The sequence below is a fragment of the Oncorhynchus masou genome, unplaced genomic scaffold, assembly GCF_036934945.1.
Source record: "Oncorhynchus masou masou isolate Uvic2021 unplaced genomic scaffold, UVic_Omas_1.1 unplaced_scaffold_554, whole genome shotgun sequence".
In the NCBI taxonomy this organism is placed as follows: Eukaryota; Metazoa; Chordata; class Actinopteri; order Salmoniformes; family Salmonidae; genus Oncorhynchus; species Oncorhynchus masou.
In genome coordinates this window covers 45,505-73,321 of record NW_027011956.1, presented here as the reverse complement: position 1 = coordinate 73,321, position 27,817 = coordinate 45,505, and the positions used below count along the sequence as shown (strand labels likewise).

Here is a 27,817-nt window from a genome sequence, read left to right as displayed (position 1 = left end):
GAGAAAGAGACAGGGAAGAGAGAAGAGACAGGGAGAAGAGAGAGAGACAGGGAGAAAGAGAGAGAGAGACAGGGAGAAGAGAGAAGAGACAGGGAGAAAGAGAGAAGAGACAGGGAGAAAGAGAGAGAGAGAGGGAGAAAGAGAGAGAGACAGGGAGAAGAGAGAGAAGAGAGAAGAGACAGGGAGAGAGAGAAGAGACAGGGAGAAAGAGAGAAGAGACAGGGAGAAAGAGAGAAGAGACAGGGAGAAAGAGAAGAGAGAGGGAGAAAGAGAAGAGACAGGGAGAAAGAGAGAAGAGACAGGGAGAAAGAGAGAAGAGAAGGGAGAGAGAGAAGAGACAGGGAGAAAGAGAGAAGAGACAGGGAGAAAGAGAGAGAGGGAGAAAGAGAGAAGAGACAGGGAGAAAGAGAGAAGAGACAGGGAGAAAGAGAGAAGAGACAGGGAGAAAGAGAGAGAGAGAGGGAGAAAGAGAGAAGAGACAGGGAGAAAGAGAGAAGAGACAGGGAGAAAGAGAGAAGAGACAGGGAGAAAGAGAGAGAGAGAGGGAGAAAGAGAGAAGAGACAGGGAGAAAGAGAGAGAGAGAGGGAGAAAGAGAGAAGAGACAGGGAGAAAGAGAGAAGAGACAGGGAGAAAAGAGAAGAGACAGGGAGGGAGAGAGAGAGAGGGAGAAAGAGAGAAGAGACAGGGAGAAAGAGAGAAGAGACAGGGAGAAGAGAGAGAGAGAGGGAGAAGAGAGAGAGACAGGGAGAAAGAGAGAAGAGACAGGGAGAAGAGAGAAGAGACAGGGAGAAGAGAGAAGAGACAGGGAAAGAAGAGAGAGAGGGAGAAGAGAGAGAGACAGGGAGAAGAGAGAAGAGACAGGGAGAAAGAGAGAAGAGACAGGGAGAAGAGAGAGAGAGGGAGAAAGAGAGAAGAGACAGGGAGAAAGAGAGAAGAGACAGGGAGAAAGAGAGAGAGACAGGGAGAGAGAGAGAAGAGACAGGGAGAAAAGAGAGAAGAGACAGGGAGAAAGAGAGAAGAGACAGGGAGAAGAAGAGAGAGAGAGAGAGGGAGAAAGAGAGAAGAGACAGGGAGAAAGAGAGAAGAGACAGGGAGAAAGAGAGAAGAGACAGGGAGAAAGAGAGAGAGACAGGGAGAAGAGAGAGAGGAGAAAAGAGAGAGAGACAGGGAGAAAGAGAGAAGAGACAGGGAGAAGAGAGAAGAGACAGGGAGAAAGAGAGAAGAGACAGGAAGAAAGAGAGAGAGAGAGGGAGAAAAAGAGAGACAGGGAGAAAGAGAGAGAGACAGGGAGAAGAGAGAGAAGAGACAGGGAGAAAGAGAGAAGAGACAGGGAGAAAGAGAGAAGAGACAGGGAGAAAGAGAGAAGAGACAGGGGAGAAAGAGAGAAGAGACAGGGAGAAAGAGAGAAGAGACAGGGAGAAAGAGAGAGAGCAGGGAGAAGAGAGAAGAGACAGGGAGAAAGAGAGAAGAGACAGGGAGAAAGAGAGAGACAGGGAGAAAGAGAAGAGACAGGGAGAAGAGAGAAGAGACAGGGAGAAAGAGAGAGGCAGGGAGAAAGAGAGAGAGACAGGGAGAAAGAGAGAGAGACAGGGAGAAAGAGAGAGAGACAGGGAGAAAGAGAGAGAGACAGGGAGAAAGAGAGAGAGACAGGGAGAAAGAGAGAGAGACAGGGAGAAAGAGAGAAGAGACAGGGAGAAAGAGAGAAGAGACAGGGAGAAAGAGAGAGAGACAGGGAGAAAGAGAGAAGAGACAGGGAGAAAGAGAGAAGAGACAGGGAGAAAGAGAGAGAGACAGGGAGAAAGAGAGAGAGAGACAGGGAGAAAGAGAGAGAGAAGAGACAGGGAGAAAGAGAGAAGAGACAGGGAGAAGAGAGAGAGAGGGAGAAGAGAGAGAGACAGGGAGAAAGAGAAGAGACAGGGAGAAAGAGAGAGAGAGACAGGAGAAAGAGAGAAGAGACAGGGAGAAAGAGAGAGAGGAGGGAGAAGAGAGAAGAGACAGGGAGAAAGAGAGAAGAGACAGGGAGAAAGAGAGAGAGAGGGAGAAGAGAGAAGAGACAGGGAGAAAGAGAGAAGAGACAGGGAGAAGAGAGAGAGGGAGAAAAGAGAGAGAGACAGGGAGAAAGAGAGAAGAGACAGGGAGAAAGAGAGAAGAGACAGGGAGAAAGAGAGAAGAGACAGGGAGAAAGAGAGAAGAGACAGGGAGAAAGAGAGAGAGAGAGGGAGAAAGAGAGAGAGACAGGGAGAAAGAGAGAAGAGACAGGGAGAAAGAGAGAGAGACAGGGAGAAAGAGAAGAGACAGGGAGAAAGAGAGAAGAGACAGGGAGAAAGAGAGAAGAGACAGGGAGAAGAGAGAGAGACAGGGAGAAGAGAGAGAAGAGACAGGGAGAAAGAGAGAAGAGACAGGGAGAAAAGAGAGAGAGAGAGGGAGAAAGAGAGAAGAGACAGGGAGAAAGAGAGAAGAGACAGGGAGAAGAGAGAAGAGACAGGGAGAAAGAGAGAGAGAGAGAGAGGAGAGAAGAGACAGGGAGAAAGAGAGAGAGAGAGAAGAGAGAAGAGACAGGGAGAAAGAGAGAAGAGACAGGGAGAAAGAGAGAAGAGACAGGGAGAAAGAGAGAGAGAGAGGGAGAAAGAGAGAAGAGACAGGGAGAAAGAGAGAAGAGACAGGGAGAAAGAGAGAGAAAGAGAGAGGGAGAAAAGAGAGAGAGACAGGGAGAAAGAGAGAGAGAGACAGGGAGAAAGAGAGAGAGAGACAGGGAGAAAGAGAGAGAGAAGAGAGAGAGAGAGAGAGAGAGAGACAGGGAGAAAGAGAGAAGAGACAGGGAGAAAGAGAGAGAGACAGGGAGAAAGAGAGAAGAGACAGGGAGAAAGAGAGAGAGAGGGAGAAAGAGAGAAGAGACAGGGAGAAAGAGAGAAGAGACAGGGAGAAAGAGAGAGAGAGAGGGAGAAAGAGAGAAGAGACAGGGAGAAAGAGAGAAGAGACAGGGAGAAAGAGAGAGAGAGAGGGAGAGAGAGAGACAGGGAGAAAGAGAGAAGAGACAGGGAGAAAGAGAGAAGAGACAGGGAGAAAGAGAGAAGAGACAGGGAGAAAAGAGAGAGAGAGGGAGAAAGAGAGAGAGACAGGGAGAAAAGAGAAGAGACAGGGAGAAAGAGAGAAGAGACAGGGAGAAAGAGAGAGAGAGAGGGAGAAAGAGAGAGAGACAGGGAGAAAGAGAGAGAGACAGGGAGAAAGAGAGAAGAGACAGGGAGAAAGAGAGAAGAGACAGGGAGAAAGAGAGAAGAGACAGGGAGAAAGAGAGAGAGACAGGGAGAAAGAGAGAAGAGACAGGGAGAAAGAGAGAAGAGACAGGGAGAAAGAGAGAGGCAGGGAGAAAGAGAGAGAGACAGGGAGAAAGAGAGAGAGACAGGGAGAAAGAGAGAGAGACAGGGAGAAAGAGAGAAGAGACAGGGAGAAGAGAGAAGAGACAGGGAGAAAGAGAGAGGCAGGGAGAAAGAGAGAGACAGGGAGAAAGAGAGAGAGACAGGGAGAAGAGAGAGAGACAGGGAGAAAGAGAGAGAGACAGGGAGAAAGAGAGAGAGACAGGGAGAAAGAGAGAGAGACAGGGAGAAAGAGAGAAGAGACAGGGAGAAAGAGAGAAGAGACAGGGAGAAAGAGAGAGAGAGGGAGAAAGAGAGAGAGACAGGGAGAAAGAGAGAAGAGACAGGGAGAAAGAGAGAAGAGACAGGGAGAAAGAGAGAAGAGACAGGGAGAAAGAGAGAGAGAGAGGGAGAAAGAGAGAGAGACAGGGAGAAAGAGAGAGAGACAGGGAGAAAGAGAGAAGAGACAGGGAGAAAGAGAGAAGAGACAGGGAGAAAGAGAGAAGAGACAGGGAGAAAGAGAGAGAGACAGGGAGAAAGAGAGAAGAGACAGGGAGAAAGAGAGAAGAGACAGGGAGAAAGAGAGAGGCAGGGAGAAAGAGAGAAGAGACAGGGAGAAAGAGAGAAGAGACAGGGAGAAAGAGAGAGAGACAGGGAGAAAGAGAGAAGAGACAGGGAGAAAGAGAGAAGAGACAGGGAGAAAGAGAGAGGCAGGGAGAAAGAGAGGGAAAAGAGGGGCTGACATTTCAATATGTACTGAAATCTGTCATCACCCAACAAGCTGTTCCTCTCCATAACAGTTCTCATCATTCCACTTGATGGACAGAACAATGAAGCTCTTCAATTAACAAGAGTTAGCATTTACCTGAAGTGTACTTCTTAGGAGGGGACGACTAAGTGTGGAGCCTACCTGCTTGAGATGATGTTCTTCTGTAGTTCCTGTCTGTCGAAGGTGGCCAGGGCACACATCCCTCCATACACCGCGACATTACTGGGGGACAGGAGCTGGGGAGGGGGTCCTCAACAGGTTACAACTCCTCAATCCTAGAACACTCCATGTACACAGCAACATCATGGCTCAGACCACATATGGTGGAGTTGGGGGCAGGTGAGTTGGGGGCAGGTGAGTTGGGGGCGGGGTCTGGTGAGTTGGGGGGCGGGGTCTGGTGAGTTGGGGGGCGGGGTCTGGTGAGTTGGGGGGCAGGGTCTGGTGAGTTGGGGGGCGGGGTCTGGTGAGTTGGGGGGCGGGGTCTGGTGAGTTGGGGGTGGGGTCAAGTGAGTCGGGGTCAGAGATAAGGGGATATATTGATATCTGACCTCTGGGAAGTCGCAGTGGTCAAATGAAGCCTGGAGGAAGCACTTAGCGGCCGGTTTGTACTTTCTAGAGGCCAGCTCTGCCAAACCTGGAGGGGGTGGGGTCAAGAGAAACATTTGAAAGTGCAACTCAAAATTTAAAAATAGGTTTTATTACCTATTATGACCTAAGACTTCAGTGGTCCTAACAGTACAGTATAATGTCTTAGCTGTAGACTTCAGTGGTCCTCCTAACAGTATAATGTCTTAGCTGTAGACTTCAGTGGTCCTCCTAACAGTATAATGTCTTAGCTGTAGACCTCAGTGGTCCTCCTAACAGTATAATGTCTTAGCTGCAGACTTCAGTGGTCCTCCTAACAGTATAATGTCTTAGCTGCAGACCTCAGTGGTCCTCCTAACAGTATAATGTCTTAGCTGCAGACTTCAGTGGTCCTCCTAACAGTATAATGTCTTAGCTGTAGACTTCAGTGGTCCTCCTAACAGTATAATGACCAGGTGGCGAATCACATCTCTGCATGTCTGGCAGACATATCAGTGTGGATGACGGATCACCACCTCTAGCTGAACCTCGGCAAGACGGAGCTGCTCTTCTTCCCGGGGAAGGACTGCCCGTTCCATGATCTCGCCATCACGGTTGACAACTCCATTGTGTCCTCCTCCCAGAGCGCTAAGAACCTTGGCGTGATCCTGGACAACACCCTGTCGTTCTCAACTAACATCAAGGCGGTGACCCGTTCCTGTAGGTTCATGCTCTACAATATCCGCAGAGTACGACCCTGCCTCACACAGGAAGCGGCGCAGGTCCTAATCCAGGCACTTGTCATCTCCCGTCTGGATTACTGCAACTCGCTGTTGGCTGGGCTCCCTGCCTGTGCCATTAAACCCCTACAACTCATCCAGAACGCCGCAGCCCGTCTGGTGTTCAACCTTCCCAAGTTCTCTCACGTCACCCCGCTCCTCCGCTCTCTCCACTGGCTTCCAGTTGAAGCTCGCATCCGCTACAAGACCATGGTGCTTGCCTACGGAGCTGTGAGGGGAACGGCACCGCAGTACCTCCAGGCTCTGATCAGGCCCTACACCCAAACAAGGGCACTGCGTTCATCCACCTCTGGCCTGCTCGCCTCCCTACCACTGAGGAAGTACAGTTCCCGCTCAGCCCAGTCAAAACTGTTCGCTGCTCTGGCCCCCCAATGGTGGAACAAACTCCCTCACGACGCCAGGACAGCGGAGTCAATCACCACCTTCCGGAGACACCTGAAACCCCACCTCTTTAAGGAATACCTAGGATAGGATAAAGTAATCCTTCTCACCCCCCCCCTTAATGATTTAGATGCACTATTGTAAAGTGGCTGTTCCACTGATGTCATAAGGTGAATTCACCAATTTGTAAGTCGCTCTGGATAAGAGCGTCTGCCAAATGACTTAAATGTAAATGTAATAATGTCTTAGCTGTAGACCTCAGTGGTCCTCCTAACAGTATAATGTCTTAGCTGTAGACCTCAGTGGTCCTCCTAACAGTACAGTATAATGTCTTAGCTGTAGACTTCAGTGGTCCTCCTAACAGTATAATGTCTTAGCTGTAGACTTCAGTGGTCCTCCTAACAGTATAATGTCTTAGCTGTAGACCTCAGTGGTCCTCCTAACAGTATAATGTCTTAGCTGTAGACCTCAGTGGTCCTCCTAACAGTATAATGTCTTAGCTGCAGACTTCAGTGGTCCTCCTAACAGTATAATGTCTTAGCTGTAGACCTCAGTGGTCCTCCTAACAGTATAATGTCTTAGCTGTAGACTTCAGTGGTCCTCCTAACAGTATAATGTCTTAGCTGTAGACCTCAGTGGTCCTCCTAACAGTATAGTATAATGTCTTAGCTGCAGACCTCAGTGGTCCTCCTAGCAGTATAATGTCTTAGCTGTAGACTTCAGTGATCCTAACAGTACAGTATAATGTCTTAGCTGCAGACCTCAGTGGTCCTCCTAACAGTATAATGTCTTAGCTGTAGACCTCAGTGGTCCTCCTAACAGTACAGTATAATGTCTTAGCTGTAGACTTCAGTGGTCCTCCTAACAGTATAATGTCTTAGCTGTAGACTTCAGTGGTCCTCCTAACAGTATAATGTCTTAGCTGTAGACCTCAGTGGTCCTCCTAGCAGTATAATGTCTTAGCTGCAGACCTCAGTGGTCCTCCTAGCAGTATAATGTCTTAGCTGTAGACTTCAGTGATCCTAACAGTACAGTATAATGTCTTAGCTGCAGACCTCAGTGGTCCTCCTAACAGTATAATGTCTTAGCTGTAGACTTCAGTGATCCTCCTAACAGTATAATGTCTTAGCTGTAGACTTCAGTGATCCTAACAGTACAGTATAATGTCTTAGCTGCAGACCTCAGTGGTCCTCCTAACAGTATAATGTCTTAGCTGTAGACTTCAGTGATCCTAACAGTACAGTATAATGTCTTAGCTGCAGACCTCAGTGGTCCTCCTAACAGTATAATGTCTTAGCTGTAGACCTCAGTGGTCCTCCTAACAGTATAATGTCTTAGCTGTAGACCTCAGTGGTCCTCCTAGCAGTATAATGTCTTAGCTGTAGACCTCAGTGGTCCTCCTAACAGTATAATGTCTTAGCTGTAGACCTCAGTGGTCCTAACAGTACAGTATAATGCCTTAGCTGTAGACTTCAGTGGTCCTCCTAACAGTATAATGTCTTAGCTGTAGACATCAGTGGTCCTCCTAACAGTATAATGTCTTAGCTGCAGACTTCAGTGGTCCTCCTAACAGTATAATGTCTTAGCTGTAGACTTCAGTGGTCCTCCTAACAGTATAATGTCTTAGCTGTAGACTTCAGTGGTCCTCCTAACAGTATAATGTCTTAGCTGCAGACTTCAGTGGTCCTCCTAACAGTATAATGTCTTAGCTGCAGACTTCAGTGGTCCTCCTAACAGTATAATGTCTTAGCTGCAGACTTCAGTGGTCCTCCTAACAGTATAATGTCTTAGCTGCAGACTTCAGTGGTCCTCCTAACAGTATAATGTCTTAGCTGCAGACTTCAGTGGTCCTCCTAACAGTATAATGTCTTAGCTGTAGACTTCAGTGGTCCTCCTAACAGTATAATGTCTTAGCTGCAGACTTCAGTGGTCCTCCTAACAGTATAATGTCTTAGCTGCAGACTTCAGTGGTCCTCCTAACAGTATAATGTCTTAGCTGCAGACTTCAGTGGTCCTCCTAACAGTATAATGTCTTAGCTGTAGACTTCAGTGGTCCTCCTAACAGTATAATGTCTTAGCTGCAGACTTCAGTGGTCCTCCTAACAGTATAATGTCTTAGCTGTAGACCTCAGTGGTCCTCCTAACAGTATAATGTCTTAGCTGTAGACTTCAGTGGTCCTCCTAACAGTATAATGTCTTAGCTGTAGACTTCAGTGGTCCTCCTAACAGTATAATGTCTTAGCTGTAGACCTCAGTGGTCCTCCTAACAGTATAATGTCTTAGCTGTAGACTTCAGTGGTCCTCCTAACAGTACAGTATAATGTCTTAGCTGTAGACCTCAGTGGTCCTCCTAACAGTATAATGTCTTAGCTGTAGACTTCAGTGGTCCTCCTAACAGTATAATGTCTTAGCTGTAGACCTCAGTGGTCCTAACAGTACAGTATAATGTCTTAGCTGCAGACCTCAGTGGTCCTCCTAACAGTATAATGTCTTAGCTGTAGACCTCAGTGGTCCTAACAGTACAGTATAATGTCTTAGCTGCAGACTTCAGTGGTCCTCCTAACAGTATAATGTCTTAGCTGTAGACCTCAGTGGTCCTAACAGTACAGTATAATGTCTTAGCTGCAGACTTCAGTGGTCCTCCTAACAGTATAATGTCTTAGCTGTAGACTTCAGTGGTCCTCCTAACAGTATAATGTCTTAGCTGTAGACCTCAGTGGTCCTCCTAACAGTATAATGTCTTAGCTGTAGACCTCAGTGGTCCTCCTAACAGTATAATGTCTTAGCTGTAGACTTCAGTGGTCCTCCTAACAGTATAATGACCAGGTGGCAAATCGCATCTCTGCATGTCTGGCAGACATATCAGTGTGGATGACGGATCACCACCTCAAGCTGAACCTCGGCAAGACGGAGCTGCTCTTCTTCCCGGGGAAGGACTGCCCGTTCCATGATCTCGCCATCACGGTTGACAACTCCATTGTGTCCTCCTCCCAGAGCGCTAAGAACCTTGGCGTGATCCTGGACAACACCCTGTCGTTCTCAACTAACATCAAGGCAGTGACCCGTTCCTGTAGGTTCATGCTCTACAACATCCGCAGAGTACGACCCTGCCTCACACAGGAAGCGGCGCAGGTCCTAATCCAGGCACTTGTCATCTCCCGTCTGGATTACTGCAACTCGCTGTTGGCTGGGCTCCCTGCCTGTGCCATTAAACCCCTACAACTCATCCAGAACGCCGCAGCCCGTCTGGTGTTCAACCTTCCCAAGTTCTCTCACGTCACCCCGCTCCTCCGCTCTCTCCACTGGCTTCCAGTTGAAGCTCGCATCCGCTACAAGACCATGGTGCTTGCCTACGGAGCTGTGAGGGGAACGGCACCGCAGTACCTCCAGGCTCTGATCAGGCCCTACACCCAAACAAGGGCACTGCGTTCATCCACCTCTGGCCTGCTCGCCTCCCTACCACTGAGGAAGTACAGTTCCCGCTCAGCCCAGTCAAAACTGTTCGCTGCTCTGGCCCCCAATGGTGGAACAAACTCCCTCACGACGCCAGGACAGCGGAGTCAATCACCACCTTCCGGAGACACCTGAAACCCCACCTCTTTAAGGAATACCTAGGATAGGATAAAGTAATCCTTCTCACCCCCCCCCCCTTAATGATTTAGATGCACTATTGTAAAGTGGCTGTTCCACTGATGTCATAAGGTGAATTCACCAATTTGTAAGTCGCTCTGGATAAGAGCGTCTGCCAAATGACTTAAATGTAAATGTAATAATGTCTTAGCTGTAGACCTCAGTGGTCCTCCTAACAGTATAATGTCTTAGCTGTAGACCTCAGTGGTCCTCCTAACAGTATAATGTCTTAGCTGCAGACCTCAGTGGTCCTCCTAACAGTATAATGTCTTAGCTGCAGACTTCAGTGGTCACCCTAACAGTATAATGTCTTAGCTGCAGACTTCAGTGGTCACCCTAACAGTATAATGTCTTAGCTGTAGACCTCAGTGGTCCCCCTAACAGTATAATGTCTTAGCTGCAGACTTCAGTGGTCACCCTAACAGTATAATGTCTTAGCTGTAGACCTCAGTGGTCCCCCTAACAGTATAATGTCTTAGCTGTAGACCTCAGTGGTCCCCCTAACAGTATAATGTCTTAGCTGTAGACCTCAGTGGTCCCCCTAACAGTATAATGTCTTAGCTGTAGACCTCAGTGGTCCCCCTAACAGTATAATGTCTTAGCTGTAGACTTCAGTGGTCCTCCTAACAGTATAATGTCTTAGCTGTAGACTTCAGTGGTCCTCCTAACAGTATAATGTCTTAGCTGTAGACCTCAGTGGTCCTCCTAACAGTATAATGTCTTAGCTGTAGACTTCAGTGGTCCTCCTAACAGTACAGTATAATGTCTTAGCTGTAGACCTCAGTGGTCCTCCTAACAGTATAATGTCTTAGCTGTAGACTTCAGTGGTCCTCCTAACAGTATAATGTCTTAGCTGTAGACCTCAGTGGTCCTAACAGTACAGTATAATGTCTTAGCTGCAGACCTCAGTGGTCCTCCTAACAGTATAATGTCTTAGCTGTAGACCTCAGTGGTCCTAACAGTACAGTATAATGTCTTAGCTGCAGACTTCAGTGGTCCTCCTAACAGTATAATGTCTTAGCTGTAGACCTCAGTGGTCCTAACAGTACAGTATAATGTCTTAGCTGCAGACTTCAGTGGTCCTCCTAACAGTATAATGTCTTAGCTGTAGACCTCAGTGGTCCTCCTAACAGTATAATGTCTTAGCTGTAGACTTCAGTGGTCCTCCTAACAGTATAATGACCAGGTGGCAAATCGCATCTCTGCATGTCTGGCAGACATATCAGTGTGGATGACGGATCACCACCTCAAGCTGAACCTCGGCAAGACGGAGCTGCTCTTCTTCCCGGGGAAGGACTGCCCGTTCCATGATCTCGCCATCACGGTTGACAACTCCATTGTGTCCTCCTCCCAGAGCGCTAAGAACCTTGGCGTGATCCTGGACAACACCCTGTCGTTCTCAACTAACATCAAGGCAGTGACCCGTTCCTGTAGGTTCATGCTCTACAACATCCGCAGAGTACGACCCTGCCTCACACAGGAAGCGGCGCAGGTCCTAATCCAGGCACTTGTCATCTCCCGTCTGGATTACTGCAACTCGCTGTTGGCTGGGCTCCCTGCCTGTGCCATTAAACCCCTACAACTCATCCAGAACGCCGCAGCCCGTCTGGTGTTCAACCTTCCCAAGTTCTCTCACGTCACCCCGCTCCTCCGCTCTCTCCACTGGCTTCCAGTTGAAGCTCGCATCCGCTACAAGACCATGGTGCTTGCCTACGGAGCTGTGAGGGGAACGGCACCGCAGTACCTCCAGGCTCTGATCAGGCCCTACACCCAAACAAGGGCACTGCGTTCATCCACCTCTGGCCTGCTCGCCTCCCTACCACTGAGGAAGTACAGTTCCCGCTCAGCCCAGTCAAAACTGTTCGCTGCTCTGGCCCCCAATGGTGGAACAAACTCCCTCACGACGCCAGGACAGCGGAGTCAATCACCACCTTCCGGAGACACCTGAAACCCCACCTCTTTAAGGAATACCTAGGATAGGATAAAGTAATCCTTCTCACCCCCCCCTTAATGATTTAGATGCACTATTGTAAAGTGGCTGTTCCACTGATGTCATAAGGTGAATTCACCAATTTGTAAGTCGCTCTGGATAAGAGCGTCTGCCAAATGACTTAAATGTAAATGTAATAATGTCTTAGCTGTAGACCTCAGTGGTCCTCCTAACAGTATAATGTCTTAGCTGTAGACCTCAGTGGTCCTCCTAACAGTATAATGTCTTAGCTGCAGACCTCAGTGGTCCTCCTAACAGTATAATGTCTTAGCTGCAGACTTCAGTGGTCACCCTAACAGTATAATGTCTTAGCTGCAGACTTCAGTGGTCACCCTAACAGTATAATGTCTTAGCTGTAGACCTCAGTGGTCCCCCTAACAGTATAATGTCTTAGCTGCAGACTTCAGTGGTCACCCTAACAGTATAATGTCTTAGCTGTAGACCTCAGTGGTCCCCCTAACAGTATAATGTCTTAGCTGTAGACCTCAGTGGTCCCCCTAACAGTATAATGTCTTAGCTGTAGACCTCAGTGGTCCCCCTAACAGTATAATGTCTTAGCTGTAGACCTCAGTGGTCCCCCTAACAGTATAATGTCTTAGCTGTAGACCTCAGTGGTCCTCCTAACAGTATAATGTCTTAGCTGCAGACCTCAGTGGTCCTCCTAACAGTATAATGTCTTAGCTGTAGACCTCAGTGGTCCCCCTAACAGTATAATGTCTTAGCTGCAGACCTCAGTGGTCCTCCTAACAGTACAGTATAATGACTTCAGTGGTCCTAACAGTATAATGTCTTACCCGCAGCACATTTTAGTTTGGTGAGGACAGATTGGTTCTGACTGTCTCTCTCTCCTCGTTGCTAGAAGAACAAGCAAGCGGGAGGTAAGTCAGTGATTTTCTCTCAGTGTGAAGGCTATATTAGAGTCTACTATACACACACACACAACAATTTAAAAAGGAGAACATCTATTGAACAAATTCTCATACTGCTTGATTTGACAAGTTTCTCTCACTAGGAAGGTACGATGGAAAGGTCATATTTCATGTCATTCAGTACTAACCTCAGCAATCTCTGGAGTGGATTCTGCCTTGCTGACGTAGCTAAGTACATGGGACCAGTTCTGGAGGTAAACGCTAACCTAGCGAGAGAGAAATACACAGAGAGAGACAGACAGGAGAGAGAAAAGGTTTGAGAAACGTTCCAAGGATGTTAGGTCAAGACAAGCCACGTTTATAGACTTGACCAAGTGAAGACACAACTTGATGATAAAAGTTGACATGAACATTCATAAACATTCATTTCGGAGGCACCGTGTTGATGATGTCATAGTACCTTGATGACATTCAGACATGTTGATGATGTCATAGTACCTTGATGACATTCAGACATGTTGATGATGTCATAGTACCTTGATGACGTTCAGACACATGTTGATGATGTCATAGTACCTTGATGACGTTCAGACACATGTTGATGACATGCTTGGCACTAGTGCAGTAGTCTCGGGCTCGGCTGTAACACTTCAGGGCGTTGCTGAGATCTCCACAGTCTAAATAGTGGTCCCCAAGGTCATCATGACCCCGCCTGAACAGACAGAGAGGGAAGGGAGAGGGAGGATGAGAGAGAGGGGAAGGGAGGATGCGAGAGGGAGGAGAGAGAGGGAGGAGGAGAGAGAGAGAGGGAGGAGGAGAGAGAGAGAGGGAGGAGGAGAGAGAGAGAGGCAGGAGGAGAGAGAGAGAGAGGAGGAGAGAGAGAGAGAGAGGAGGGAGAGAGAGGGAGGAGAGAGAGGGGGAGGAGAGAGAGAGAGAGAGAGGAGGAGAGAGAGGGAGGAGGAGAGAGAGAGAGGGAGGAGGAGAGAGAGAGAGGGAGGAGGAGAGGCAGGAGGAGAGAGAGGCAGGAGGAGAGAGAGAGAGGGAGGAGGAGAGAGAGGCAGGAGGAGAGAGAGAGAGAGGAGGAGGAGAGAGAGAGGGGGGAGAGAGAGAGGGAGGAGGGAGAGAGGAGGAGGAGAGGAGGAGGGAGAGAGAGGAGGAGGAGGAGAGAGAGAGAGGAGGAGAGAGGGAGGAGGAGAGAGAGGGAGGAGAGAGAGGAGAGAGAGAGAGAGGAGGAGAGAGAGAGAGAGAGAGAGAGGGAGGAGGAGGAGAGAGAGAGAGGAGGAGAGAGAGGGAGGAAAGAGAGAGGGAGGAAAGAGAGAGGGAGGAGGAGAGAGAGAGAGGGAGGAGGGAGAGAGAGAGAGAGGGAGGAGAGAGAGGGAGGAAAGAGAGAGGGAGGAAAGAGAGAGGGAGGAGAGAGAGGGAGGAAAGAGAGAGGGGGGAGGGAGAGAGAGGGAGGAAAGAGAGAGGGAGGAGGAGAGAGAGGGAGGAGAGAGAGAGAGAGAGAGAGAGAGAGGGGGAGGAGGAGAGAGAGAGAGAGAGAGGAGAGAGAGGGAGGAGGAGAGAGAGGGAGGAGAGAGAGAGGGAGGAGGAGAGAGGGAGGAGGAAAGAGAGAGGGAGGAGGAGAGAGAGGGAGGAGAGAGAGAGGGAGGAGGAGAGAGGGAGGAGGAAAGAGAGAGGGAGGAGGAGAGAGAGGGAGGAGGAGAGAGAGGGAGGAGGAGAGAGAGAGGGAGGAGGAGAGAGAGCGAGAGAGAGGAGGAGAGAGAGGGAGGAGGAGAGAGAGGGAGGAGGAGAGAGGGAGGAGGAGAGAGGGAGGAGGAGAGAGGGAGGAGGAGAGTGGGGGAGGAGAGAGAAGGGAGAACTTGTTGAGTAGTAGACTGGTTCCATTTGGGTTGAGGCCCTTCCTCCCCCCTACCACATCACTGGCTGTGTCCACATCCTACAGCCTTATCCCAAAGTGTGCACTTGTCTTGCACATTTTTATTTTTTTATTTCACCTTAATTTAACCAGGTAGGCTAGCTGAGAACAAGTTCTCATTTACAACTGCGACCTGACCAAGATAAAGCAAAGCAATTGGACACATACAACAACAGAGTTACACATGGAATAAACAAAACATAGTCAATAATACAGTAGAACAAAATAAAACAAAAAGTCTATATACAGTGAGTGCAAATGATGTAAGATAAGGGAGTAAATAGGCCATGGTGGCGAAGTAATTACAATATAGCAATTAAACACTGGAATGGAAGGTGTGAAGAGGATGAATGTGCAAGTAGAGATACTGGGGTGCAAAGGAGCAAGATAAATAAATAAATACAGTATGGGGATGAGGTAGGTGGGCTGTTTACAGATGGACTATGTACAGGTGCAGTGATCTGTGAGCTGACAGCTGGTGCTTAAAGCTAGTGAGGGAGATGTGAGTCTCCAGCTTCAGAGATGTTTGCAGTTGGTTCCAGTCACGGGCAGCAGAGAACCGGAAGGAAAGACGACGCTCCCTCTCATGGAGCTGAAATCGAGGTTCTAGCCATGCATGATGTCCGAGTTCCATCTCCACTGCTTGTGACACACATGTAACAGTCGAGTTCCATCTCCACTGCTTGTGACACACATGTAACACAGTCGAGTTCCATCTCCACTGCTTGTGACACACATGTAACAGTCGAGTTCCATCTCCACTGCTTGTGACACACATGTAACAGTCGAGTTCCATCTCCACTGCTTGTGACACACATGTAACAGTCGAGTTCCATCTCCACTGTTTGTGACACACATGTAACAGTCGAGTTCCATCTCCACAGCTTGTGACACATGTAACAGTCGAGTTCCATCTCCACAGCTTGTGACACACATGTAACAGTCGAGTTCCATCTCCACTGCTTGTGACACACATGTAACAGTCGAGTTCCATCTCCACTGCTTGTGACACATGTAACAGTCGAGTTCCATCTCCACTGCTTGTGACACACATGTAACAGTCGAGTTCCATCTCCACAGCTTGTGACACATGTAACAGTCGAGTTCCATCTCCACTGCTTGTGACACACATGTAACAGTCGAGTTCCATCTCCACTGCTTGTGACACACATGTAACAGTCGAGTTCCATCTCCACAGCTTGTGACACATGTAACAGTCGAGTTCCATCTCCACTGCTTGTGACACACATGTAACAGTCGAGTTCCATCTCCACTGCTTGTGACACACATGTAACAGTCGAGTTCCATCTCCACTGCTTGTGACACACATGTAACAGTCGAGTTCCATCTCCACTGCTTGTGACACACATGGAACAGTCGAGTTCCATCTCCACTGCTTGTGACACATGTAACAGTCGAGTTCCATCTCCACTGCTTGTGACACACATGTAACAGTCGAGTTCCATCTCCACTGCTTGTGACACACATGTAACACAGTGAAAACAATGTCTACTTGAGCCCCCCCCTCCCCCCGTAGCTAGTTACCTGATGCTCTCTTTGATGGAGTTTCCCTTGTAGTTCTTGAGGTCAGTGTCCAGCTTCTCCAGTTTGAGAAGGGCCTTTTTCCTGGTGCTCTCTGCCCAGGCTGTGTCCAGGAGAGGGGCCTCCGCCGGCCCATCAGGCACCGCGTCAGGGACACCCTGCGCCTGTCTGGGAATAGACAAGAGATGTTAGGGTCGTATGCACACATGCGGGATCTCTCACACACACACTTTTGTACCTTATATAGGCTCCACTTCACTCTCACACACACTCTTTCTCCTCACCGCTTGGCGTCGTTGAGTCTGCGGTGGATCTCCTCGTACACGTCTACGTTGAAGGTCCTCTGGACGAAGGACAGGGCCATCTTCAGGGCCTCGGCGCGGAGCTGGGGACAATGTTGTGCTATGAACTGCAGTCTCTCAATACGCGTCAGACCGCTGTAGCTGGACGCAAACTGCTCCAGGTCCTAGAGAGGGAGACCAGGAGAGATGAAAGACAGGGAGACCAGGAGAGATGAAAGACAGGGAGACCAGGAGAGATGAAAGACAGGGAGACCAGGAGAGATGAAAGACAGGGAGACCATGAGAGATGAAAGACAGAGAGACCAGGAGAGATGAAAGAGAGAGAGACCAGGAGAGATGAAAGACAGGGAGACCAGGAGAGATGAAAGACAGGGAGACCAGGAGAGATGAAAGAGAGAGAGACCAGGAGAGATGAAAGACAGGGAGACCAGGAGAGATGAAAGACAGGGAGACCAGGAGAGATGAAAGACAGGGAGACCAGGAGAGATGAAAGACAGGGAGACCAGGAGAGATGAAAGACAGGGAGACCAGGAGAGATGAAAGACAGGGAGACCAGGAGAGATGAAAGACAGGGAGACCAGGAGAGATGAAAGACAGGGAGACCAGGAGAGATGAAAGACAGGGAGACCAGGAGAGATGAAAGACAGGGAGACCAGGAGAGATGAAAGACAGGGAGACCAGGACAGATGAAAGACAGGGAGACCAGGAGAGATGAAAGACAGGGAGACCAGGAGAGATGAAAGAGAGAGACCAGGAGAGATGAAAGACAGGGAGACCAGGAGAGATGAAAGACAGGGAGACCAGGAGAGATGAAAGACAGGGAGACCAGGAGAGATGAAAGACAGGGAGACCAGGAGAGATGAAAGACAGGGAGAGAGAGGGAGATTGAGAGAGAGACAGCGAGAGGCAGTGAGACAGGGAGATTGGGAGAGAGACAGCGAGAGGCAGTGAGACAGGGAGATTGAGAGAGAGACAGCGAGAGGCAGTGAGACAGGGAGATTGAGAGAGAGACAGAGAGAGACAGAGAGCGAGAGAGAAAGAGACAAAACAGTGAAAAGATAACATGATAGGAGTTGACCACCATGTGACAGACTGACTTCATTTAGTTCAGTGTTCAGCATAGAATATAGAAGAAGAACTACAAAGCTAAGGAAGATACAGACAGTAACGTCCCAGTGCTAGGGCTAGCTTAGTGCTATAGTAACGTCCCAGTGCTAGGGCTAGCTTAGTGCTATAGTAACGTCCCAGTGCTAGGGCTAGCTTAGTGCTATAGTAACGTCCCAGTGCTAGGGCTAGCTTAGTGCTATAGTAACGTCCCAGTGCTAGGGCTAGCTTAGTGCTATAGTAACGTCCCAGTGCTAGGGCTAGCTTAGTGCTATAGTAACATACCAGTGCTAGGGCTAGTTTAGTGCTATAGTAACGTCCCAGTGCTAGGGCTAGCTTAGTGCTATAGCAACGTACCAGTGCTAGGGCTAGCTTAGTGCTATAGTAATGTACCAGTGCTAGGGCTAGCTTAGTGCTATAGTAATGTACCAGTGCTAGGGCTAGCTTAGTGCTATAGTAACGTACCAGTGCTAGCTTAGTGCTATAGTAACGTCCCAGTGCTAGGGCTAGCTTAGTGCTATAGTAATGTACCAGTGCTAGGGCTAGCTTAGTGCTATAGTAAAGTCCCAGTGCTAGGGCTAGCTTAGTGCTATAGTAACGTACCAGTGCTAGCTTAGTGCTATAGTAACGTCCCAGTGCTAGGGCTAGCTTAGTGCTATAGTAACGTCCCAGTGCTAGGGCTAGCTTAGTGCTATAGTAATGTACCAGTGCTAGGGCTAGCTTAGTGCTATAGTAACGTACCAGTGCTAGGGCTAGCTTAGTGCTATAGTAACGTACCAGTGCTAGGGCTAGCTTAGTGCTATAGTAACGTACCAGTGCTAGGGCTAGCTTAGTGCTATAGTAACGTACTAGTGCTAGGGCTACATTAGTCCTATAGTAATGTACCAGTGCTAGCTTAGTGCTATAGTAATGTACTAGTGCCAGGGCTAGCTTAGTGCTATAGTAATGTAACAGTGCTAGGGCTAGCTTAGTGCTATAGTAACGTACCGGTGCTAGGGCTACATTAGTCCTATAGTAATGTACCAGTGCTAGCTTAGTGCTATAGTAATGTACTAGTGCCAGGGCTAGCTTAGTGCTATAGTAATGTACCAGTGCTAGGGCTAGCTTAGTGCTATAGTAACGTACTGGTGCTAGGGCTAGCTTAGTGCTATAGTAATGTACCAGTGCTAGGGCTAGCTTAGTGCTATATTAATGTACCAGTGCTAGGGCTAGCTTAGTGCTATAGTAATGTACCAGTGCTAGGGCTAGCTTAGTGCTATAGTAATGTACCAGTGCTAGGACTAGCTTAGTGCTATAGTAATGTACCAGTGCTAGGGCTAGCTTAGTGCTATAGTAATGTACCAGTGCTAGGACTAGCTTAGTGCTATAGTAATGTACCAGTGCTAGGGCTAGCTTAGTGCTATATTAACGTCCCAGTGCTAGGGCTAGCTTAGTGCTATAGCAACGTACCAGTGCTAGGGCTAGCTTAGTGCTATAGTAATGTACCAGTGCTAGGACTAGCTTAGTGCTATAGTAATGTACCAGTGCTAGGGCTAGCTTAGTGCTATAGTAAAGTCCCAGTGCTAGGGCTAGCTTAGTGCTATAGTAACGTACCAGTGCTAGCTTAGTGCTATAGTAATGTACCAGTGCTAGGGCTAGCTTAGTGCTATAGTAATGTACCAGTTCTAGGGCTAGCTTAGTGCTATAGTAACGTACCGGTGCTAGGGCTAGCTTAGTGCTATAGTAATGTACCAGTGCTAGGGCTAGCTTAGTGCTATAGTAATGTACCAGTGCTAGGGCTAGCTTAGTGCTATAGTAATGTACCAGTTCTAGGGCTAGCTTAGTGCTATAGTAATGTACCAGTGCTAGGACTAGCTTAGTGCTATAGTAATGTACCAGTGCTAGGGCTAGCTTAGTGCTATAGTAATGTACCAGTGCTAGGGCTAGCTTAGTGCTATATTAACATACCAGTGTGGGGTTTTCCACCACATAGTTGGTGTCTGGAGCATTCTGCTGGTCTTCCTGGGGGTCAGCATCGATCTGCATCGGCTCAACAGCCCCCTGGAGGAGAGAAGATGAGATGGAGAAAGAGAGAGAGCGGGGGAGATGGAGAGAGAGAGCGGGGGAGATGGAGAGAGAGAGAGAGAGCGGGGGAGATGGAGAGAGAGAGAGCGGGGGAGATGGAGAGAGAGAGCGGGGGAGATGGAGAGAGAGAGCGGGGGAGATGGAGAGAGCGATGGAGAGAGAGAGAGAGCGGGGGAGATGGAGAGAGAGAGCGGGGGAGATGGAGAGAGAGAGAGAGAGCGGGGGAGATGGAGAGAGAGAGAGAGAGTGAGGGAGATGGAGAGAGAGAGAGAGCGAGGGAGATGGGAGAGAGAGAGAGCGAGGGAGATGGAGAGAGAGAGAGCGAGGGAGAGAGAGCGAGGGGAGAGAGAGAGAGAGAGAGAGCGAGAGCGAGAGAGAGAGAGCGAGGGAGATGGGAGAGAGAGAGCGAGGGAGATGGAGAGAGAGAGAGCGAGGGAGATGGAGAGAGAGAGAGAGAGAGAGAGAGAGAGAGAGAGCGAGGGAGATGGAGAGAGAGAGAGCGAGGGAGATGGAGAGAGAGAGAGAGCGAGGGAGATGGAGAGAGAGAGAGAGCGAGGGGAGAGAGAGAGAGAGCGAGAGCGAGAGAGCGAGGGAGATGGAGAGAGAGAGCGAGGGAGATGGGAGAGAGAGCGAGGGAGAGAGAGAGAGCGAGGGAGATGGAGGAGAGAGAGCGAGGGAGATGGAGAGAGAGAGAGCGAGGAGATGGGAGAGAGAGCGAGGGGAGATGGAGAGAGAGAGAGAGAGAGAGAGAGAGAGAGAGAGAGAGCGAGGGAGATGGAGAGAGAGAGAGCGAGGAGATGGAGAGAGAGAGAGCGAGGGAGATGGAGAGAGAGAGAGCGAGCGAAGGAGATGGAGAGAGAGAGAGCGAGCGAGGGAGATGGAGAGAGAGAGCGAGGGAGATGGAGAGAGCGAGGGAGATGGAGAGAGAGAGAGCGAGGGAGATGGAGAGAGAGAGAGCAAGGGAGATGGAGAGAGAGAGAGAGCGAGGGAGATGGAGAGAGAGAGAGATGGAGAGAGAGAGCGGGGGAGATGGAGAGAGAGAGCGGGGGAGATGGAGAGAGAGAGAGCGAGCGGGGGAGATGGAGAGAGAGAGAGCGAGCGGGGGAGATGGAGAGAGAGAGCGGGGGAGATGGAGAGAAAGAGAGAGAGCGGGGGAGATGGAGAGAGAGTGAGGGAGATGGAGAGAGCGAGGGAGATGGAGAGAGCGAGAGAGAGCGGGGGAGATGGAGAGAGAGAGAGCGGGGGAGATGGAGAGAGAGAGAGCGGGGGAGATGAAGAGAGAGAGAGAGCGGGGGAGATGGAGAGAGAGAGAGAGCGGGGGAGATGGAGAGCGAGGGAGATGAAGAGAGAGCGAGGGAGATGAAGAGAGAGAGCGAGGGAGATGGAGAGAGAGAGAGAGCGAGGGAGATGGGTAGAGAGAGGGATGGAAGGGAGGGGGAGAGAGAAGGTGAGATGGAGAGGGAGCGAGCGGGGGAGAGAGAGAGAGAGAGAGACTTTTAGAGATTAAAACCCCCTAAGGTCAATGTCCGGGCACCTACTGAAATCGAATTAGCATTTAAAAAAAGCCCCATAGAAATCCATCCATTACAGCCGTGTTTGTCAGACCACGAGACGTCCCAATTGGTATCCGCACAAAATTGTCTGTAGAGTCCGAACAGCCTACAAACGATTGACCCTTCAATGGAAAGATGAGACCCTCACAAACATGACGGTGTTCTCCGTTTTGATCTCTGACCCCGACAAGCTACTTGGGACTCATCTGGAGTCGGTACAGCCGATTTGCCAACTGCCTGTAGCGTCTGAACAGTTTGGCCGAGACACTAATATGTGTAAAGGTGAGACTCTCACAAACATGGCGGTGGTTTTGTTCTAGGATGCCCACAGGCATCACAAGACTTATCTGAAGGTCCCCTGGTACGAAGTTAAACACATTTATGGAAGTATATATGGAGACTGGATTAATAACAAAAATATGGGGTTAAATACATGTAAAAAAAATATAAAAAACATTTTTATTTAAACTAGGCAAGTCAGTTAAGAACAAATTCTTATGTTCAATGAAAGCCTAGGAACAGTGGATTAACTGCCCTGTTCAGGGGTAGAACAACAGATTTTAACCTTGTCAGCTCGGGGATTCGATCTTGAAACCTTCCGGTTACTAGTCCAACGCTCTAACCACTAGGCTACCTGATCTTTCTTATAGGTCAGACACTTCAGAACAAACTGCCTTTTGCTCTAACCACTAGGCTACCTGCCGCCCCTCTTGACCACTAGGCTGCCTGCCGCCCCTCTTGACCACTAGGCTGCCTGCCGCCCCTCTTGACCACTAGGCTGCCTGCCGCCCCTCTTGACCACTAGGCTGCCTGCCGCCCCTCTAGACCACTAGGCTGCCTGCCGCCCCCCTTGACCACTAGGCTGCCTGCCGCCCCCCTTGACCACTAGGCTGCCTGCCGCCCCCCTTGACCACTAGGCTGCCTGCCGCCCCCCTTGACCACTAGGCTGCCTGCCGCCCCCCTTGACCACTAGGCTGCCTGCCGCCCCCCTTGACCACTAGGCTGCCTGCCGCCCCCCTAGACCACTAGGCTGCCTGCCGCCCCCCTAGACCACTAGGCTGCCTGCCGCCCCCTAGACCACTAGGCTGCCTGCCGCCCCCTAGACCACTAGGCTGCCTGCCGCCCCCTAGACCACTAGGCTGCCTGCCGCCCCCTAGACCACTAGGCTGCCTGCCGCCCCCTAGACCACTAGGCTGCCTGCCGCCCCCTAGACCACTAGGCTGCCTGCCGCCCCCTAGACCACTAGGCTGCCTGCCGCCCCCTAGACCACTAGGCTGCCTGCCGCCCCCTAGACCACTAGGCTGCCTGCCGCCCCCTAGACCACTAGGCTGCCTGCCGCCCCCCTAGACCACTAGGCTGCCTGCCGCCCCTCTAGACCACTAGGCTGCCTGCCGCCCCTCTAGACCACTAGGCTGCCTGCCGCCCCTCTAAACCACTAGGCTGCCTGCCGCCCCTCTAAACCACTAGGCTGCCTGCCGCCCCTCTAAACCACTAGGCTGCCTGCCGCCCCTCTAAACCACTAGGCTGCCTGCCGCCCCTCTAAACCACTAGGCTACCTGCCGCCCCTCTAACCACTAGGCTACCTGCTCTAACCACTAAGCTACCTGCCGCCCCTCTAACCACTAAGCTACCTGCCGCCCCTCTAACCACTAGGCTGCCTGCCGCCCCTCTAACCACTAGGCTGCCTGCCGCCCCTCTAACCACTAGGCTGCCTGCCGCCCCTCTAACCACTAGGCTGCCTGCCGCCCCTCTAACCACTAGGCTGCCTGCCGCCCCTCTAACCACTAGGCTGCCTGCCGCCCCTCTAACCACTAGGCTGCCTGCCGCCCCTCTAACCACTAGGCTGCCTGCCGCCCCTCTAACCACTAGGCTGCCTGCCGCCCCTCTAAACCACTAGGCTGCCTGCCGCCCCTCTAAACCACTAGGCTGCCTGCCGCCCCTCTAAACCACTAGGCTGCCTGCCGCCCCTCTAAACCACTAGGCTACCTGCCGCCCCTCTAACCACTAGGCTACCTGCTCTAACCACTAGGCTACCTGCCGCCCCTCTAACCACTAGGCTACCTGCTCTAACCACTAGGCTACCTGCCGCCCCTCTAACCACTAAGCTGCCTGCCGCCCCTCTAACCACTAAGCTGCCTGCCGCCCCTCTAACCACTAGGCTGCCTGCCGCCCCTCTAACCACTAGGCTGCCTGCCGCCCCTCTAACCACTAGGCTGCCTGCCGCCCCTCTAACCACTAGGCTGCCTGCCGCCCCTCTAACCACTAGGCTGCCTGCCGCCCCTCTAACCACTAGGCTGCCTGCCGCCCCTCTAACCACTAGGCTGCCTGCCGCCCCTCTAACCACTAGGCTGCCTGCCGCCCCTCTAACCACTAGGCTGCCTGCCGCCCCTCTAACCACTAGGCTGCCTGCCGCCCCTCTAAACCACTAGGCTGCCTGCCGCCCCTCTAAACCACTAGGCTGCCTGCCGCCCCTCTAAACCACTAGGCTGCCTGCCGCCCCTCTAAACCACTAGGCTGCCTGCCGCCCCTCTAAACCACTAGGCTACCTGCCGCCCCTCTAACCACTAGGCTACCTGCTCTAACCACTAGGCTACCTGCTCTAACCACTAGGCTACCTGCCGCCCCTCTAACCACTAGGCTACCTGCCGCCCCTCTAACCACTAAGCTACCTGCCGCCCTTCTAACCACTAGGCTGCCTGCCGCCCCTCTAACCACTAGGCTGCCTGCCGCCCCTCTAACCACTAGGCTGCCTGCCGCCCCTCTAACCACTAGGCTGCCTGCCGCCCCTCTAACCACTAGGCTGCCTGCCGCCCCTCTAACCACTAGGCTGCCTGCCGCCCCTCTAACCACTAGGCTGCCTGCCGCCCCTCTAACCACTAGGCTGCCTGCCGCCCCTCTAACCACTAGGCTGCCTGCCGCCCTAATAGCGGCAAGGACAAAAATGATTTATCAAAAAAACATGTTTGATTTTATTTTATACTTCAAGGGGTCTTAAAATTCAATATGAAATAGCAAAATGATCCTTGGTAACTCCATATATCAGCTTCGCTCTGTCTGCTCTGGTGGTCCTACCTCTGGGAGCAGGGAGCATGCTGAGAGGCTGGAGCTGAGGACATAGTCCCCTGCAGTGAACGGTGACAGCTGATTGGGTCTGCTGCTGCTATGGGAGGTACAGGGAAGCTCTGAGGCCGAGGTCTGGGCCAAGCTCGCCCTACTCTTGTCCCTGTCTCTGGCCATGTCCCTGTCTCTTTCGCTGTCCTGAGCCTGAGCTTGTTCTGCCCCTGCAGAAACCTCTAGCTCTGACACTGAGCTGTCCTGGAGGAGGGAGTGGAGGCGGGAGAGGGGAGATGCAGGGAAGGAAGGGGGGTGGGGGGGTGGAGGGGAGGGCAGAAGAGTGATTTCTGTCCTTGATGACTTAAAGCACTTCGCATGATAAGTCATGTCAGTTCGCTAGCCAGACCTCTGACCACATTATCTGGATGTTATTTGAGGCTGTGTATTAAACTACATGACCAAAAGTATGTGGACACCTGCCCGTCAAACATCTTATTTCATAATCACGAAGCTGGTCCCCCTTTTGTTGCTATAACAGCCTCCACTCTTCTGGGAAGGCTTTCCACTAGATGTTGGAACATTGCTGCGGGGACTTCCACTCAGCCACAAGAGCATTAGTGAGGTTGGGCGATTAGGCCTGGCTCGCAGTCGGCGTTCCAATTCATCCCAAAGTAATTCGATGGGCTTGAGGTCAGGGCTCTGTGTGGGCTAGTCAAGTTCTTCCACACCGATCGACAAACCATTTCTGTATGGACCTTGCTTGGTGCACGGGAGCATTGTCATGCTGAAACAGGAAAGGGCCTTCCCCAAACTGTTGTCACAAACAAATGATCTATACTGTAGCGTAAACATTTCCCTTCACTGTAACTAAGGGCCCGAACCATGAAAAACAGCCCCAGACCATTATTCTTTCTCCACCAAACTTTACAGTTGGCACTATGCTTTGGGACAGGTAACATTCTCCTTGCATCCACCAAACCCAGTTGGACTGCCAGAAGGTGAAGCGTGATTCATCACTCCAGAGAACACATTTCCACTGCTCCAGATTCCAATGGCAGTGAGCTTTACACGACTCAACAAAACAATTTAATGGGTTTCCATGGCCGAGCAGTCGCACACCAAGATCACAATGCTAAGCGTCACCATGGTAACCCATAGATTTTTTATTTATTTAACCAGGCAAGTCAGTTACGAACAAATTCTTATTTACAATGACAGCCTACCCCAGCCAAACCCGAACGACGCTGGGCCAATTGTGCGCCGCCCTATGGGACTTGGCCAGTTGTGATACAGCCTGGAAACAAACCAGGGTCTGTAGTGACACCTCTAGCACCAAGATGCAGCGCCTTAGACCGCTGCGCCACTCGAGAGCCCATGAAGCTTCCGACGAACAGTTCTTGTGCTGACGTTGCTTCCAGAGGCAGTTTGGAACTCAGTAGTGCTTCAGTGGTCCCAGTCTGTAAGCTTGTGAGGCCTAGCACTTTGCGGCCGAGCCGTTGTTGCTCCTAGACATTTTCACTTCACAATATCAGCACTGACAGTTGACCAGGGCAGCTTTAGCAGGGTAGAAATTTTACAAAATGACTTGTTGGAATAGTGGCATCTCATGACGGTGCCACGTTGAAAGTCACTGAGCTCTTCAGTACGGGCCATTCTACTGCCAATGTTTGTCTATGTAGATTGCATGGATTTTATTGAATGGAGATTGCATGGCTGTGTGCTCGATTTTATACACCTGTCAGCAACGGGTGTGGCTGAAATAGCAGAATCCACTAATTTGAAGAGGTGTCCACATACTTTAGGTGATGTAGTGTATATTTGTTGCTGTACAAACGAGGTGGGTCACACATGTGAATTGGTGGAAGTAGCAAGGTCTGAGACATTTAAGAAACATGGAAGTCCTGCTTCTTGCATGAAAGGGATGTCTCTAAATGAACAGCGCCTGAACTGAACTGCAAGGGTTGGTGAAAGGTTTCAGGGTGATAGTAACTTCTGCCAGTCCGGTGGACGTTGTTTAGCTAGTTGATTATAACAGACAATTTAAGAATTGTTTCCATGGCAATCTTCTCTAGCTAACGACATTTTTATTTCGCTAGCTAAATGGCTTGCATTTTAGGTGGCTACGCTAACGTTTGACACAGATGTAGCTATGCTAGTAAGGAATTACTAACTGCAGTCAGGTTTCTTTTGAAATGAGCAAATTACAGTAACGACTCAACACGAGCCATCAAACTGTCTGTTTACATTTTCTATAACTAATTTAGCTACACCTATTTTTTTTAAAATCCGCCGACGAGTTAGCTATATCTATCAAACAAATTGAAGATTTATAATCTATAATAAACCTAGTTCAATCCGCCCTAACGCTAAATTTATTAGCTAATAAGGGCGAACTTGATGTTGAGACCCCAGCATAGCTTCTTAGCTAACATTAGCTAGCAATATTAGCTTGTTAGCTAACTCCAGTTGAAAACACTTTGTTAGAGGATCAACTCAATCTAAACAAAAAATATAGTCATTCAAACGTGTTCCCGGTTATATAAACGGTTGAAAACACAAGTTTACCTGAAAGTTAAAGACCTGTACGGGCAGAGGCATCTCCTTCTCTGCCGACACAAACACAATAATCACATCCGGGGTATGGGAGTGCAACTTGTATCTAAATCTCTGTGGAGCAAAAGTCACTGCCTAAAATCAAAATATGGCTAGCTGGAACAAACCCAATTTTGGCGCTGTTATGAAACATTTTAATACCCACAGTCATACATTATCATACATGGTTATAACGCCTAGTATATTGGACTAGTATATAAAGCCTAGTATCCGCCGAATAGTTAGCTATACGCCGCATTCGGGAAGTATTCAGACCCCTACACTTTTTCCACATTTTGTTATGTGACAGCCTTATTCCCTCAAAACCAAGAATTCCTGATTAGTCAGGGAAAATCCCATGTCTGGTTAACCGTGAGCATCCGAAATGTCACCATAATCCCTATATACAGTGCATTCAGAAAGTATTCAAACCCCTTGACTTTTTCAAATACTTTATGTTATTCAGTTGATTGGACATGATTTGGAAAGGCACACACCTGTCTATAAAAGGTCCCACAGTTGACAGTGAATGTCAGAGCAAAAACCAAGCCATGAGTTTGAAGGAATTGTTTCGAGGAACAGATCTGGGGAAGAGTACCAAAACATTTCTTTAGCATTGAAGGTCCAAGAGCACAGTGGCCTCCATCATTCTTAAATTGAAGAAGTTTGGAACCACCAAGACTCTTCCTAGAGCTGGCTGCCCGGCCAAACTGAGAAATCAGGGGAGAAGGGCCTTGGTCAGGGAGGTGACCAAGAACCCAATGATCACTCTGACAGAGCTCCAGAGTTCCTCTGTGGAGATGGGAGAACCTTCTAGAAGGATAACCATCTCTGCAACACTCCACCAATCAGGCCTTTATGGTAGAGTGGCCAGACAGAAGCCACTCCTCATTAAAAGGCTCATGACAGTCCGCTTAGAGTTTGTCATAAAGCACCTAGAGGACTCTCAGACCGTGAGAAACAAGGTTCTCTGGTCTGATGAAACTGAATGGGCCTCAGGATCTCATCACTGTATTTTTCTGCATTCAAATTGCCATCGATAAAATGCAATTGTGTTCGTTGTCCATAGCTTATGCCTGCCCATATCATAACCCCACCGCCACCATGGGGCACTCTGTTCACATCGTTGACATCAGAAAACCGCTCGCTCACACGACGCCATACAGCGTGGACTGCGGTGGTGAGGCCTGATGGACCTAATGCCAAATTCTCTAAAACAACATTGAAGGCAGTAAAGAAATGAACATTAAGTTCTCTGGCAACAACTCTGCTTGGACATTCCTGCGTTCAGCATGCACTCCCTCAACTTGAGACTTCTGCACATCTTACAGTGT

The 27,817-nt window shown here is 49.9% G+C and overlaps 1 protein-coding gene across 1 annotated transcript in view; it reads right to left on the bottom strand.

Annotated features, from left to right (window-relative positions):
- LOC135536076 (COP9 signalosome complex subunit 1-like) overlaps positions 1–26,538 on the bottom strand; it is a 40,518-nt gene extending 13,980 nt beyond the window's left edge. The window contains exons 1-9 of the mRNA XM_064962462.1: positions 26,457–26,538; positions 19,168–19,260; positions 16,099–16,280; positions 15,818–15,982; positions 12,934–13,069; positions 12,546–12,623; positions 12,283–12,343; positions 4,672–4,757; positions 4,265–4,359 (exon numbers count right to left, since the gene is read on the bottom strand). Of these exons, the coding sequence (XP_064818534.1) occupies positions 4,265–4,359; positions 4,672–4,757; positions 12,283–12,343; positions 12,546–12,623; positions 12,934–13,069; positions 15,818–15,982; positions 16,099–16,280; positions 19,168–19,260; positions 26,457–26,489 (929 nt within the window). The 5' untranslated portion in view covers positions 26,490–26,538. The remainder of the gene's footprint in view (positions 1–4,264; positions 4,360–4,671; positions 4,758–12,282; positions 12,344–12,545; positions 12,624–12,933; positions 13,070–15,817; positions 15,983–16,098; positions 16,281–19,167; positions 19,261–26,456) is intronic.
- Between the last annotated feature and the right edge of the window lie 1,279 nt (positions 26,539–27,817).